Source organism: Nycticebus coucang, chromosome 20, assembly GCF_027406575.1.
Source record: "Nycticebus coucang isolate mNycCou1 chromosome 20, mNycCou1.pri, whole genome shotgun sequence".
Taxonomy (NCBI): domain Eukaryota; kingdom Metazoa; phylum Chordata; class Mammalia; order Primates; family Lorisidae; genus Nycticebus; species Nycticebus coucang.
The window spans coordinates 63,997,982-64,014,573 of NC_069799.1; the positions used below are offsets into that span (position 1 = coordinate 63,997,982).

Genomic DNA, 16,592 nt, shown 5'->3' on the forward strand with positions numbered 1-16,592 from the left:
TTTTTCTGGGTTCTAGTTTCTGAATACTCTGTTGAATTTAGTATTGATTCTGTTTCACAATAAGGTGACTGCAGTCCAGATGGGGAATCCCTGGCATATCATTCTCTAAGTGGATACTTGGTGGATATTTAATTTTAAAATATGAGAGTTTCTTTAGCCATGTTCTGATGTTTTGATCAACTCAATGGTCCTGCAAGTGTGATGTAAAAGTGGTAACTTTTATTAGAAGTCTGGTATATGTCACACAATTAACTTCTAAAATTCCAATAATTGGATTACTAAGCAATGTTTATTTTCTGTTTAATTGGAAATCGTCACTGTGTTAAAATGTTTGCTTGTACATTATGAATTTGTTGTACAAATTTGTTGTACAAATTCTTCACTTGTCTTACAAGTGAAGGGACTTAACGGGGGAATTGGGACAAGACAAAGTTAAGGAAGCGGGAATCACAGGGCAAAGGCTCCCAGATTCAGGATTTTTTCCTGAATAGGAAAAAAAACCCTGGCCTGTCCCAGAATGTTTGACTCGTGCTTTCAGATGTTGCTGAGAAGACTGTGTGCTTTACTTCCTACAGAAAACCAAACCTTTGATGGCAGAATTCTCGGTGAAGTCCACCATTATTTCTCGTTATGCCTTCACGACGGTTTCCTGCAGAATGCTGAACAGAGCTTCTGAGGACCATGAAATTGAGTTTCAGATGCAAATTCCAGCTGCAGCCTTCATCACCAACTTTACTATGTAGGTGACATGCTGGTCAGAGACGTAGGTTTCTATGTGGGGTGGTTGGGGCGAGCCCAAGACGATGTGAGGACCCACAGCCTTTTGGCTGTGAGAATTCATATCCCAGTAGGTGGAGTGTGGACGGGAAGGCGGCCTCTTTTGTTTCCTCCTTTCTCCCTGGCTCACTCCCTCATTTCTTCCTCTCTCTTTTTTTCCCTCCCTCCTCCCCTTCCTTTCTTCATTCCTTCTTCCTTTCTCTCCCTTGTCATTTCATTTCTCTCTTCTTTTCTCATTCTTCTCCTTTCTTTTCTTCCCTCCAACAAAATGAGTGTTCATTACAGGCCAGCCACTCTTCAAGGAGATTGGTATACTTTTATGAAAAAGACGTTGTTGGCCAAGTTCAGTGGCTCACACCTGTAATCCTAACACTTTGGAAGTCTTGGGTGGGAGAATCACTTGAACCTAGGAGTTTAAGACCAGCCTGAGCAAGAGAGAGACCCCATCTCTACAAAAAATACAAAACTAAGTTGGGTGTAGTGGTGGGCACCTGTAGTACCAGCTACTCAATAGGCTGAAGCAGGAGAATCTCTTGAGCCTAGGAGTTTGAATTTGCAGTGAGCTATGATGATGCCGTGGCACTTTACCCAGGGCAACAGAGAGAAACCCTCTCTTTGGGGGGAAGACAATGTCACAATGCTTACGATATTCTAGTGGGGATAAATGGACAATGAATCAATAAACAAAATGGTAAATGAAATAGTTTTAGGCAATTGTGAATGTTATGAAGATGACAAGTCAAAGAGAGAGGGGCTTGTTAGGTAGGGAAATCAGAGAAGGCCAAGGTTAGGCTGAGACCAGAATAAGGAGGCAGCATGAGACTTCTGGCATCCTAAATTGGATATCTTTCCTCTTCTTGTGATTCAAGAGGTAAAAATATGCCAATCAGGGTAGGTATCAGGTTTAGTTTTTGGTCCGGACAAGATTCAAGATGGCAAATGTGTGTGGAAGTTTGAGCAGATCTCGTGATTTTCTCCTGGAGAATCCCTGAGGCCCTGTGGGTTGGGTCTCACCATTTGGACCTATTGAAAATTGCCCTAGAGCGAAATGAATGAATCAAGGGTGATGCCCTTGTCTGTAATGTATTCGTTCTGCATATCCAAGAGGATATAAATAAAAATATTTTCTAGGGTTGTCATGGTTATAAGATCCGTGTCTGAGTTTGTCTTCGAACTGTAGGCTGGTGACACAGCTGTCTCTTGTGTTTCAGGATTATCGGAGACAAGGTGTATCAGGGTGAAATTACGGAGAGAGAAAAGAAGAATGGTGACAGGGTGAAAGAGAAAAGGGACAAAACCACAGAAGATGAAGGGTAAGTGTTTCATTAAGGAATTAAAAATCCATTTCAGCAAGGTGTTTTGTTCTCCAGCCCTTCCCTACCCATCTGCTTTTCTAGCCCCAAGTACTTTTCTCTTTTTCATTTTTATCAAAATAAAAAAAAATCTATACTAGTTGACAATATATTAGATAGGTATTTACAATATAAAAGGAAAATTTTACCAAACCCACGCATTGGCCGTCTCTTCCTAGGAACACCCACTTCTAATATTTCTACATTTAGCTTTCTTTTTAGTTACCTCCCTAACTGTAAATAGTATGGTGGCCATCCTTCAATGTTTTGTCTTGTTTTATGCTTTCCTTTCCTTTCTTTATTTTTATTTATTTATTTTTTTGAGACACAGTCTCACTCTGTTGCCCTGAGTAGAATGTGGTGGTGTCATCACAGCTTACAGCAACCTCAAATCCTGGGTTGAAGGGATCCTCTTGCCTCAGCCTCCCAAGTAGCTGGGACTACAGGCACCACCACCACGCCTGGTTAATTTTTCTGTCTTTTTGTAGGTTCACGGTCTGGCTTTTGCTTAGTCTGGTCTCAAACCCCTGTCCTTAAGCAATCCTCCCACCTCAACCTGGTAGAGTGCTGTGATTGCAGAATGAGCCACACTGCCCTGCCTGATTTCTTGATAAAAATAAGACATCATCTCTTGACCCTCTGGTGCAGAGAAAGAGGATTTAGCAAACTTACAATACTCCTACTTCCTTCTGCATTGCAAATTTTCATATTATTATTTTATATTTTCTTTCATCCGTTTATCAGTGTGTAGGTTATCTTGGCTATTCCTACTGTCTTAAATGGGAATATTCCTTCTTAGCCTTCACATTGCCTCTCCTTCCCCATTTCTTGTACCCGCCTTTTGTTACCTGATCACTTATTTTGCCCTGTTGGAGTTATTGACATTTAAATTTTGACCTTTAACAATACTTGTGTTCTCTGTTTTGCCTTTAAACTAAATCTAAACATTGGGAACCAATACACAGCATTTGCTTTTTTAGGGCTGTAGAAATAACATTCCTGTGGGGGCCTCTATGCACTAAGATTGCATTTCTCTCTCTAGGCCTCCATAACCTTTGTAGGAAAGTGATCTTTGAATCTAGATAAAATGATGTGAACCTATAAATCTGATTTGGTTCATTGACAAAAGGACGTAGCTTTGGGAAAGTTAGTTAGTCTTAAACTGTCAGAAGTTTTGCTGTTGGAAATCCTATTAGTGAGAATGGAACATCTGTTTTTCTGGAAGACCTGAGCCAAGGGGTTGCTAGGCCACAGAAATGCAACCAAGGTCCAGAGTTATAGATAAGGGGTTTTCAGACATGGTATTTTACATTTATCTTAATGTTATTACCAAGGATGCATAACCTAGAGACTGCTTCCCAGTCTAGCTGATATTAACAATTTTAAACATACCATGCTGTGCCTTGAACCTGTCCAAACACTGCTTTGCTTAACTTTTTCCCTGCATGTCACCCTTCTCCTGTCTTTTCCTTTGTTTGGTGAGATGGCTCATGGTGTGTCTGGTGTGTGGCCCCTCTTGCTGCAGCGGACAGTTAAAACCCAACTTTGTGGGAATACAGGTATGTCTCAAGTGGTATTTATCACAAATGTTCAGACTCCTGCCACAGTTTAGTTAGATCATGACCTGTAAGTTTCTGTTTTTCTTCGCATTTTCTATTGCCTTCCTTTTTTTCCTCATGAGACAAAATTTAATTTTGTCACTATTAACATTTAGCAAGACACATAACTCATTTGAAATGATGACAAGAGAAACAGTTGTTACCAAGTTTCTGTAAACAGTGACATCCGTATCACCCCTGATGCTGGAAGACATCACTGCTGGGAAGACAGTTATGATTTCAGATCTGTTAAAACATGCCATTAAAACACAGACGTCGGTGGCTCATGCCAGTAATCCCAGCACTTTGGGAGGCTAAGGTGGGCAGATTGCCTAAGCTCACAAGTTTGAGAGCAGCTTGAGCTAGAGTGAGACCCCCCTCTCTTAAAAATAGCCAGGTGCTGTGGCAGGCACCTGTAGTCCCAGCTACTTGGGAGGCTGAGACAAGAGAATCGCTTGAGCCCAAGAGTCTGAGGTTGCTGTGATCTATAACACCACAGCACTCTAAAAAACAAGCAAACAAAACAAACAAACAAAAAAACACAGATGTCTTCGGACAATGGATACCATTATGGCTGTTACTCAGGGGTTTCTTCTCCTTTTCTTCTGAGTTGCTTTTGTTATTTCTATATTTCACATCTTCCCCTTTCTTGGTTTCCTCCTTTATTTGGCTGGAGTACGTGCTGAAGTAGTTTCTCAGAGTGGATGCATAAGAGGTAAACATTCTGAGACTTGGATTAATATTTTGGTTGTCTGTGGAATGTAAAATCAGAATAATTCTCCTCTGAACTTTGAGGCATTGTTCCAAAATCTTGTAACATCCAATCTCACTGGTGACATGTCTCATGTGGTCTGATACTCCTTTTCTGTGTTTTCTCTACATGATGTTTTGAAGTTTTACAATAATGGGTTTAGGCATCAGCCTTTTTTTATTCATTCTGGAAATGCTCAAGAAAAGTTTTCCATCTCAGTACTTGTGACTGGGAAAGAGGAGTATGGGAAGTCTGTTGTCTTGGCCATTCACTTATCTATGGATTTGGGATTATCCTCCCTGTAGTTGGTCCCTCTTGTCACTTTCACCTGGTGCTATCCTACCTGATTCAGACCCTGCAAGGTGAGTCTCTTTCTGAGGGTCTGCCAGTTTGGCCTTCTCCTTGGTGGCAGCCCCTTCTGGCACATTCTGAGATGTAACGTTCTTGCTCAACTCCCTCCCCTCAAGTCTCTGGAAGCTTTTGAAAATGCCTTACCCACTAACAGTCACTCCTCCATGCCTAGTTCTTTGGTGAATATGGCGAAAGTGTTCCAAATCATTTGTCTTTTCTTAGCTTTGCAGTCTTTCATGCCATAGTTATCCTCCTAAACACATCCACAAATGTTACCAAGGTGTAAAATCCTAATGTACTGGCTATTTTAAAGTTATGTAAAATGCCAGCATTTATTTGGCCATCCTGTAAAGGGGAGAATGCACTTCACACCTGTCTTATAGTGGTTTGCAGCCTTAACTTCCCCTCTCTAGATTGCCCCCTTGGTCTGTGCCCGGGAGAGGAGGAGGCCAGTCATCTGTGAAGTCCCTGCTACTCGCCATTCTTTGCCCCAGGCAACCTTCCTCCAGTGCTGGTCTTCACTTCCTCCGGGACTGGTTTTAACTTCCCTTTCTTAGGGCTCTCTGATGTGCCCACTGGTCTCCCCAGAGGCCAGTGCCTGGAGGGGATGGAGGGAACCTGGCTCTGTCCTACTTTGAACCCTGCCTGGGGTCCCTTTGTCTTCCCCGACAGGGAGAAGGAGACTGATGTATTCAGAGCCTCCGTGGTCATCCCCAGCAAGGACAAGGCCGCCTTCTTTCTGAGTTACGAGGAGCTGTTGCAGCGGCGCCTGGGCAAATACGAGCACGTGGTCAGCGTGCGGCCCCAGCAGCTGGCTGGGAGGCTGGTGGTGGAGGCCGACATTCTGGAGCAGTCGGGCATCACGGCCTTGGAGGTGCTGCCACTGCAGAACAGTAGGCAGAAGGGCAGAGGGGACGGTGAGTACAGACGCTGGTGACCTTGGGGTCTCGTGAACTCAGAGTGGGCCTCGGCTCCAGAGAACTCCATAAAGGATGCGTGCCCCCCTCACAGGCTGGGAACTGGGACCAGAGTGACTGAGTGGAGACTGTGCCTAGTACTCCATTGTCATTGTTTTTTAAAAAGTGCAAGGCTCTGATTGATTTTAAAATGTTTAAATTATTGACACAGTGGTAGTGCTTCTGGGAATCTACTTTAGGAAAAAGATCTTAGATATTGGGGATGGTTTATGTACCAGCCTGTTTGATAATATTTGGAGTATCAAAGTCATTCCCTCAGCCCAAATAGTCAATGAGTGGGAGGGGATGAGTAAATGACATTGTGAGACAATTCAGCATGTCAGACAGAGAGAAGGATGAAGTTGTACATCTGTTAGAACGTTAAATATGCCTACTTTGTTAAATACAAAGTGAGAAAAGCCTAGGAAGTTATATTAAATAGTCATTTTGTATTAGGGGTATAGGAATATGGGACCATTTTCTAAAAATCTGTTTTTAAAAAGCAGTATATTACCATCTTTCTAAAATTAAATAATGAATAATGTGTGCTGTACATTTGATTTAAGATACAGACATTTTGGCTCATTGGTGGGACCATTCACTGTAGATTTTTCTCAAATTCTGACTTTTTTTACATCAACACACATTTATTTTGGTCTTTAACATCTCTCGATTTTATGGTGAAGTTTTCAGATTTCTAGTACTTAGTATTTCCGGTTGTTGCACTGTAGAGTTATTAACAACAGCAATTTAACACAGCATTCAAAGTGAACGTATGTAAAGTGCAGACCTTGTCAAATTCTGGTTTTTAAAATGGCATTCCATTTGTTGAAAAATTCCATATAATATAATTTTAATCACTATGTTAATTGCAACTAATAGGTTGGGCTGTATATTTAATACGGCAGTAAGACTGGTCAGTGTCAAAATGGGGTATGAGACAGATGATTTCCAAAATTTGCACCACGATTGGAATGACAAGATTTTAGGTCATTGTGTTGCTGAGGGCACGGAAATTTTAAATGCTAAATAAGCAAAAATAAATTCAGTCTGGGGGCTGCAGGGAGAGCAGCCCAGAACACTTTTTGGAGGGTGTATTTAGGAACAAGATGGGAAGGACAGGAGAGAAGTGACTAGCCAGGTGGAAGGGAAGGACGCTGGTGTCTAACGTAATGCAACACAGGCAAGGCCCGGGGTGGAAAACACACCCCTCCCCAGCGCATGGTGCTCTGGGGGAGACTCGGGCCCTTTGCTATGTGTTGACTCCAAACTTGGAGCTCGGCATTCTCACTCCAGAGCTAACTGAAAAAGCAAAGATATTGTCAGGGTCTCTGGCATTTAGAGATACAATGGCCCATTCTGATGGCATGTAGATGGCAGTTACATGGTTAATGGATTTTAGTTCAGGAATTAACTGTAACTTTGAAAAAAATTCCTGGGAGACTGGAAGACTCAGCTTGCACATCTGGGAAACAGGGATGATAACTGCCTCACGTGGTCATCGGAACAGCTTAGTAAATGTTATCATTACTTTTTTAGAGTTGGGTGTGACTCTGCCACTCAGGATGGAGTGTGGGGCACAGTGGGCTCACATCATCCTCATGCCTCAGCTTCCTGGGTGCCTAGGCCTACACATATGAGTAATTAAAAATAATCTTTTTTTTTTTTTTTATCATGGCAGAGTCTTGCTATGGTGCGTAGGCTGGTGTTGAACTCCTGGCCTTAAGCGATCCTCCTGCCTGGGCCTCCCAAAGTGCTGGGATTGAAGGCATGAGTCAACACCTCTTACTGTTATTGTTCTCACCATATGTACAATAGGACTTCCATAGCTGACCCTCTCCCTGCACTGACCACCTCCTTAAGTTGACATAATTGTCACAGACAGGACTGCACCACATGTGTGTATCAGAACAGTAGGCCTAGTTCCTTATGGTGACCACCTCTGTGGGTTGCCCAGTCTGATACGGTCCCTTAGTTGGTCGACTTCTAGAGGTTCTGCTGTATATCTTTTTAAAGCAAATCTTAGTTCTCTGATAAGATCATAGGTGCCTTTGAAGGCTGGCCTGTGTCTGATCGAACTTTGTCCTCTTGGTATTTAACACAGTGCCTTTTAAACAGTAGCTAGAAAATTGAGTGTCTTCAGATTAGAGAAGAAAAGAAAAGAAAACATATACACAAATAACAAAGAATGTTTTAAGATTTTATTTCTCTCTAATAGTAACTGAGAGGGAAGTTTTCCTGTTTGCATCATTTTAAAAAAACTTTATTCAAATTAATTTGAGGGTATGATATTTAGGTTACATTGCTGTCAGTTTCAGGGTCAAGTTCCATTTGTAGAAGAGCCCCCCGCCCCCGGGGGACGGGTCATACACCCTCACACCGTGCGCATTACGTGAGGTCCTGTCTCCTGCCCCCGCTTCTGCCATACGTCCTCCCACTTCCCCCTCACTTCCCTCTACCCCTGAACTAGACTATAATTGTGTTTTATCATTCTTAAGAACATGCGATTGTTTACATATTGATTTCATATTAGTAAGGAGTACATTGGATACGTTTTCCTGTTTGCAACTGCAGTAGTGAAGCATCTTTTCAGGAGGAAGGAGACTCTGAGTTGGCAGGCTCTCACAGGGAGGGCGGCTGTCCGTCTGGGTCTGGGCCATGCACAGGCTCAGTTAGTGTGTCAGGAGGAGACTGGAGGGGAACCAGCCGTGCACAGTAAGGAAGAGTGTGTGTTGTCTCCCTTTCAGAACCACTGTGCCCCTTTGGAGACGTGTGCGCGTAGTGGGATGCGTGTGCACAGGGGGTGTGCGAGGTCTGGAGGGCGTATGGATTACAGTGGCAGCCAAAAGGCTGCTGACTGTTTGTATCCAGGGCCTGTTGGTATCTCAGAGGAACTTTTCCAGACCATTGATCTCTTGGGGTCTGTTTATTTTTAAGAAAACTGCTCTCCTTGCTCTTTATACCAAAGCAGACACTTTGCTTCCGGAAGAACATGGAGATTTCATAAGCCTTTCCCAGAGCCAGGTGCGGGGGGACCGGCCCTCTCTTTCCTGTCCTCATTCCCGCCGTTCAGAGCTCAGCTGTGATCCCCCAGCAGCATGGTGGCCTTGGCAGCCTGAAGCACAGGATGTTGTGACTTTGACCGGACCCCACTGTGGGTTTCCAGAGGAGATGCAGGGTAGAGATCACACCAGGACTGGGCTTGCACCAGAGCATGAGCTGTCCTCGCAGGGCTGTGGCCCCAGCCAGCACATTCCTCTGCTGGATCTGGCTGTTGTTAGGAAATCAGACTTCTGGAATCTGCATAAGCAAATCTCTGACCACTGACCCATTTTTATCTTTAGAAATAATTCTAGATAAGGAACACTACTGTGTTCTGGATACTGACTAAGCGCTCCGTGTATAGTATCATCTCGTCCACACCTGACAACAGCTCTCTTAGGTCATATTTTTCTAAGTTTCCATTTTGTTTATGAAGAAGCGGAGGTTGTTTATAGAGTTTCAGTAATATGGACAAGGTCTCATATTTAATTATTGCTACAAACTGAATTAAAGTCTACTTGAGTCCAAGTTCATGCCCTTAGAACTCTGCTGAACCACCTCCTCATTAAACAGAGGATTGTCCACTACTGGTAGGTGTGAGTTCACATCCCAAGTCTCTCTCTAATTAAATATAAAAATAGAAAGAGAGACCGAAAGCATTATAATCTATCTTTGGCTTAGTTTACTTGTCTTGTGTATCAAGATTGGACCCACGTCTATTGAATTGTGAATTAATGGGCTCCTTCCCAATGTAAACACCAATTCTGTGAGATGTAATTTGGAAGCCAAAGCACTATAATTGCTGATTATGGAAATAGCTAACACAGGTTCAAAAGCCAAAGGATTTTTGCTAAGACCTATGTTAACTAGTGTGATGAAAATGTGTCAAACGGTCTATGAACCAAGTGTATGGTGCCCCATGATCATACTAATGTACACAGCTATGATTTAATAAAAAAAAAAAAAAAAAGCCAAAGGATGACGAAGGCAGGACGCCCTCTCTCGTTGGTCTCCCTGCTGTCCTGTCCCCTGAGCTACCCGGATTTGCGAGCTCAGCAGAACAGAGAATTTGAAATGAGGGCCTCCCTGGGACATCTGGGGCAAGCCAGCTTCTGAGGGGACATGCTAGGACAGATTTTTCCAACTGTGCGATTGTTTGGGCCTGGTTACCTGACTCTCTCTGTTAAAATCTCATAAACTTCCTACTGTCTTACCCATGGCACCTAGATGCCTCCTTTGCCGTGATTCCAATTTGGGGGGGCAGGAAATTTTCATTTAGGACAAGATCCCTGAGGACTAGAGGTAAAATCGAGTGAGATGAGCAAGGTGAAGGATAAGATACCTGTTCATTCCCCTTGAGGTTTTACCAGTAACTCTCGAACCTGCTGATACGCTGCAGTAACCTGGAGGGGGTCAGAAGGAATTGCAGACAACCCAATCTTACCCCAGAAAATGAATTAGAACTTTTGGGGGCGGAGCCTACAGAGCTGTACTTTTGGGTATAATATTCTGTACATTTATATAAAAAGCTTAACGCTGTACGAGTGCTTCTTAAATTATTTGTTAAGTTAAAGAACAATGCCTAATACTTTCCCTACCATTAACTAGGTTTAGTTGTAAGACTTTCATGGTTTACTCTTTATAGTCCTTGCCCTCCCCACTTTTTTTTAATTTTTGGAGGGTCTCACTCTTGCCCAGGCTGGTTTTGAACTTATAGCCTCAAGTGATCCTCTTGCCTCCGCCTCTCAGAGTACTGGGATTAGACATGAACTATGGTGCTAGCCATTCCTTGTTTTTAAAAGATATTTTATTGAGGTTTAATTTACAGACCAATAACATTTACCCATTTCTAAGTGTACAATTTGATGATTTTTTGTGCATTTGCAGAGTTGTACAACCATTATCCCAATCCAATTGGAGAGCATTTCTGTCTCCCCAAAGAGGTCCTTGCACCCATTTGCAGTCATTTCCTGTTCTCACCCCAACCCCAGATAATCACTCACTCACTCTCTGTCCCTGGAGATTTCAGACAGCTGTATATATATTTTTTATTATTGTTGGGGATTCATTGAGGGTACAAGAAACGAGGTTATACTGATTGCCTTTGTTAGGTAAAGTCCCTCTTACAATTGTGTCTAGCCCCCAAGAGGTGTGTCACACTGAGACCCCACTCCCCTCCCTCCTTCCCTCTCTCTGCTCTCCCCTTCCCCCACCCCCCACGATGTACTAGGTCATTAATCGTCCTCATGTCAAAATTGAATACATTGGATTCTTGCCTCTCCATTCTTGTGATGCTTTGCTAAGAATAATGTCTTCCACTTCCATCCAGGTTAATACAAAGGATGTAAAGTCTCCATCTTTTTAAATGGCTGAATAGTATTCCATGGTATACATATACCACAGCTTGTTAATCCATTCCTGGATTGGTGGGCCTTTAGGCTGTTTCCACATTTGGGAGATTGTAAATAGAGCTGCAATAAACAGTCTAGTGCAAGTGTATTTTTAAAAACACCTCAGGTGATTCTGATGCTTAGTAAAGGTGGAGAACCATGACTTTGGACTTGCCAGCGGAATTTAGGGACATCGGCTATGTCGGCATCTCAAACTACAAGAGCAGCTTCTGAATCAAACAAGATTGTTCCTTAATTTTATGGGGCCTTCAGAATACTCTGACTTTAGATCTGTACTAAAATGTGTGTTATTCCTCCTTTCCACCACGTTTTTAATTGTATACAGGCCCACATAGAATTGCCCACACTCTTGGTAGGAATAAGTAACTTCTTCCATCTCCTAGTTTTGGTCATTAACGTGGAAAGTTGAGGTGAAGAAGTGGCACTTGGCAATCCCCGTCTAGCTGGTGCCATCTCTGTGACACAGCCTCAGGTTCCTCAAATTAGGTGTCCTGTCTTCTCTTAGAGAAGGCAACATGATCATGAACATTTTGGAGTCAAAAAAGAGCTTCTCAGATTAACTTGATCCCGCCGTGGCTTCTCGGGGCTGGTGGAACCGCCCCTTCTGAGTGTCAGCCTCCACCCCTGCTGTTGGGCATGGCTCCCTTGCTGAGCTCAGTAGTTCCCAAACTTTGCTGCACATTAGAATCCCCCAGGGTGCTTTTATAACTCTCCTGCTCAAGTCTCACACATGCCGATAAACTCAGAATAGCTGCAGACGGAAACCAGTTCATGGTAGTTTTTAAAAAGATCCTTGTGTGATTCTGACATGCAGCAAAGTTGGGGGGGTCCAGACAGTGACTGCTTGTTTTGTAGCACTATTTGGCTTTTGTTCCTAGCCCTTTGTTCCCTAAAATGCTTTTCCTGGTCTGCAGAGTCTGTTTTCAAATCCCCCAGCTGGGGTTCCTGGGTAATCTCAATTCCTCATCTCTGTCAAAACTGAGGGACTCGTGCAACCTCACCCTGCCCTAACCTAACACTAAAAGGAAATTTCAGTTCCAAGAAGGAGGAGACCTTTGTAACCCTGTCGTGTCCTCCTGGTTGGCCATTGACAAGAGCTTCCCACTCCAGAACGCCGCAGAAAGAGCATCAGCTTACGCTCTTAAGAAGATACATTCTAAAAAGATAATCTACAGAATGGGAGGAAAAACTTGCAAGTCATGTAAGTGTGACGGGTCTAATGTCCAGAATATAGAAGGAATTCTTACAACTCAACCACAAAAGGACAAACAACCCAATTAAAATATGGACAAAGGACTTGAATAGACATTCTTTCAAAGAAGATTGACAAATAGTCAATAAGCAAAGGAAAAGATAGCTCACACCAATGGTCAGTCCAAAAATGCAAATTCAAACCACAATGAAATGCCACTTCCCGTCCGCTAAGGATGGTTATAATGAGAAAAAAGGAAGTTTGCGTGTGTTGGTGACAATGTGGAGAAATTTGGATCCTCACACATTGCTAATGGACATGTCAAATGACGCAGCTGTTGTAGAAACATTTGGAGGGTCTTTAGTGAGTTAAACCAGGGATCCAATAGTTCCTCCAATTTTCAACTGGTGCGCCATAGCAGGATCATAGGTGTGCCTTGAAAATTTTCAAAGATCATTAATTAAATGATTTCCCAAGAAGTTCAAAGAACATAAAGTATATTCTTTTTTTTTACTCTTTTTTTTGACCAACATATTTAAGGGTGCCATAAAAATTTAACTACAGGTTCAAGTGTGCTGTGAGATAGTAAAGGTTGAAAACACTGCTCTAGCTATGTGTCCCAGAGGGTGGCAAACAGGTTCTCAAACGCTCACAGAGACCCATCTAAGCATCAGTATTCACAAAAGCCAAGAGGTGGAAATAATCCTAATGCCTGTGGACAGATAAAGGGATCAACAAAATATGGTACGTGCACACAGTGGAATATTACCCAGGCATGAAGAGGAATGGAGAGCTATCCCACCACAGCCCACATGGGCCTTGGAAGCATTGTGCTGAGTGGAGGAAGCAGACTCAAAAGGGCACACGTGTGATTTCGTTTAGTTGGAGTGTCTCGAGTAGGCAGAGGCGTAGAGATGGAAAGCAGCTGGTGGTCGTGGGGGCTGGGAGAGGGAGGGATGGGGAGCAACCAGCCAGTGGGTACAGAGTTTCTTTGGGGGGGATGATAAAAATGTTTTGCAATTTACTAGAGGTAGTGGTTGCACAACATGGAGAATGTACTAAATGCCACCATTTTAATGCCATTTAACATTAAAATGATAAATGGTACGTTCTGCAAGTTTCACCTCAATCAAAAACAATGACTTTCTGGGTTGTTAGAACCCCTCTCCTTCCTCCTACCCCAGAAGCAAGTCTGGGGTATTCTCCCAAAGTTTCCTGTGAGTCCTTTCCGTGTCTGGCAAGGCAAATCACAGGAGTAAGCAGAAGTCAATTTATGGTTTGCTTTTTAGTAATAATCACATCATCTCTACGTAAGATTCCTATGGAATTTTGATCTTCAAATAATCAGGAGAAGTCAGGAAGCTTACTTGGAAAGAACACGGCTCTGTCACCTTTCCTGTTGGCGGGGGAAGGGGTTGATGCCACACCTGTCTTTGAGGACAGGCTAGTGACCAGACACACATGGTGCACGGTCAGCTTTGGCCTCCAGTGTTGTCCTGTGTTTCAGTAGATGCCCGATAAGGAATTGAACTGAATTGAGTTTAAAGTTTTATTATCTTTTTCTTTGGTCTGTGCCCACCATGACTCTGCCCTCGCTGTGCAGGCCCTCTTGAGGTTGTATTCTTGGGCACCTGCTGTGGTGCCTGGCATAGAATGGGTGCTCAGTAAATATTTGTTAATCAAACTAAGGAATAAATAACTGTTGGTTACAATGGTACTGTTAGGTTTTCAGCACTTTTCTGGCTTACGTTGGTGAATTTTGCCAGATCTTGGGTCTAGCTCTTATGTCATTATGAATTAATAATTCACTTGGGTTCCAAAAATCTAGATAAATCCCCCTTTTGCTAGGGTTGCCAGGTCAGACATAGGATGCCCAGGTTTTTTTCATTAAGTCATAAACACATAAATCATGTATGCATTGATGCCTTTATGGGGTACGATGTGCTGATTTTATATACAATTAGGAACGCTTACATCAAACTAATTAATATAGCCTTCACCTCATTTACTTAATTGTTGTGTTAAGACATTTATACTCTATACTTAATAGATTTGACATGTACCCTTGCAATAAGGATGCCCAGTTTTATGTGAATTTCTGATGAACAATATGTCCTATGCAATATTTTTATATTGAAAAAATCCATTGTCTGTCTGACATGCCCATGTAACAGGGGGTTCTGTATTTTGAATCGTTAAATCTGGCGAGTCTCCCCTGTTAAAGAGCCGCTTGGTGACTGACTGTTAAGCCCTTATTTCCACATTCTTGCCCCAGATCCAGTCCCCCCCAGCGGCTGGAAGGGCATGACCCTGTGTTTGGCCTCTGAAATCTCTGTGCATTTGCCAGGAAACTATCTGGTTGCTACATGAGGGTTTCCAGCATTGTTCGGCACAGAAATAATTCAGGTATGAATCACTTGGCCCCATAGTTGCTTTTGTTTTGATTTTTAATGCCGGTATGAAAGCCCCTGTTACCTTGTTCGTTCTGACACTGGCTGTTGCTCGGTCAGCCCCGGAGAGCAGCAGAGGTCCGGGCCTTCTTTAGCCTGATACTGGTGAGCAACCCGCCCTCCCGGGGAGACCTTGCTGAGTTTCTTGCCGTCCTGGTTTGCTGTGAGGCAGATGGTGTTGTCTTGTATATGACACAGTCCACAGCTGTGGCTGAAACCAGAGGTGGGTCTGGGTACGCGTGCACACATCCCAAGAGCATCTGTGACCCACCCCAGACATTTCCAGGATCTGACATGTCAGTTCCATGCTGATGTGTTTTCCCCTCGTATTCGTGCTCGGGGTTTGAGAAGCTTGTGAGCCGTCACTGTGCTCTGGCACTGTGCTAGTTGCCTGGGATTTAAAGATAGCTAAGACATTGCCACTACCCTTGTAGAACTTGGAGTTGGCAATTCAGATCATTCTTTTAAATTTTAAATTGTGATATAAATCCCTTCTTTAAAAGGCTGAGTTATAGCCCACAGTGTGTATACACCACATTTTATCCATGGATCCTTTAATGGATACTTGGGTTATTTCCACCTCTTGACCTTGTGAGTAATGCTGCTATGAATGTGGGTGTCTGAATATTTTTTCTACCTCTTGCTTGCCACTCTTTTAAGTATTTATACAGAAGCAGAATTGCTGGATCATCCACTAATTTTATTTTTAATTTTTTTGAGGATCTATCGTACCGTTTTCCATAGTGGCCACACCATTTTACACCCCCCACCAACAGTGTACAAGAGTCTCCATTTCTCCAGATCCTTACCAACACTTGTTATTTTCTGTTTATTTCTTGTTTGATAGTGGTCATCTTACTGGGTGCGTAGAGTTGGCAGTTATGAATAATAAGAAGGGAAAATGCCGTAGGCTGAATCTATACTACGCCGCCATCCTCTCCCAATTATTAGATCATGTAACGCCTGCACGCAGGAGGAAGACACCCAGGAATTTAACAGAAATCTCTCCGTCTCCTATTCCTGAACTGCTTTCATTCAGCTCAGTTTCACATACTTAGAGCAGTGAGAGTTTGAGGTCTTCAGGGGACTCGAAATAATGGCAGGAGAGATAACATTATATTTTTTAGGGGTTAGCTGAGTCAAGTCTATGGCATCCCAAAGACTCTCTTAGGATGTCAGTCAGATGCAGAAAACTGAGACTCAAGAACGCGTTCTTTTCATTTATGTTCATTCCTCCCTTCCTCCCTCCCTCCCTCCTTCCCTCCCTTCCTTTCCTTTCTTTCCTTTCTTGTCTCACTCTATCACCCTGGGTAGAATACTGTGGTGTCACAGCTCACAGCAACTTCAAACTCTTGGGCTCAAGTAATCCTCTTGCTTCAGCCTCCCACGTAGCTGGGACTCCAGAAGCCACCACAACGCCCAGCTAGTTTTTCTATTTTTAGTAAAGATGGGGTCTCGTTCTTGCTCAGGATGGAGAAGGCTAATTTTCTAAGAAGCTGGGGCCAACATCCCTTAACTAGAAAATACTAGAGTTGACTTTGAACCCCTTCAGTGATCAGTTTGCTTTATTTTTCTGTGCAAAAAGTTACTATATGATCTATGTGGTGATATCTTCCACAAGGATTTAGAATCCCAAATGACAGTGGAGGGGGAAGGAAAACCCTTTTCAGTAAGACAACCATCACCATTACAACAAAATGTAAACGCTGTGT

The 16,592-nt window shown here is 43.1% G+C and overlaps 1 protein-coding gene across 2 annotated transcripts in view; it reads left to right on the forward strand.

The window, feature by feature from the left end:
- Window positions 1–16,592, forward strand: part of ITIH5 (inter-alpha-trypsin inhibitor heavy chain 5) — an 80,714-nt gene that overhangs the window by 17,458 nt on the left and 46,664 nt on the right. For both annotated transcript variants that reach the window (XM_053572896.1, XM_053572897.1), the window contains 3 exons: window positions 576–739; window positions 1,989–2,090; window positions 5,502–5,746. In XM_053572896.1, the coding sequence (XP_053428871.1) occupies window positions 576–739; window positions 1,989–2,090; window positions 5,502–5,746 (511 nt within the window). The remainder of the gene's footprint in view (window positions 1–575; window positions 740–1,988; window positions 2,091–5,501; window positions 5,747–16,592) is intronic.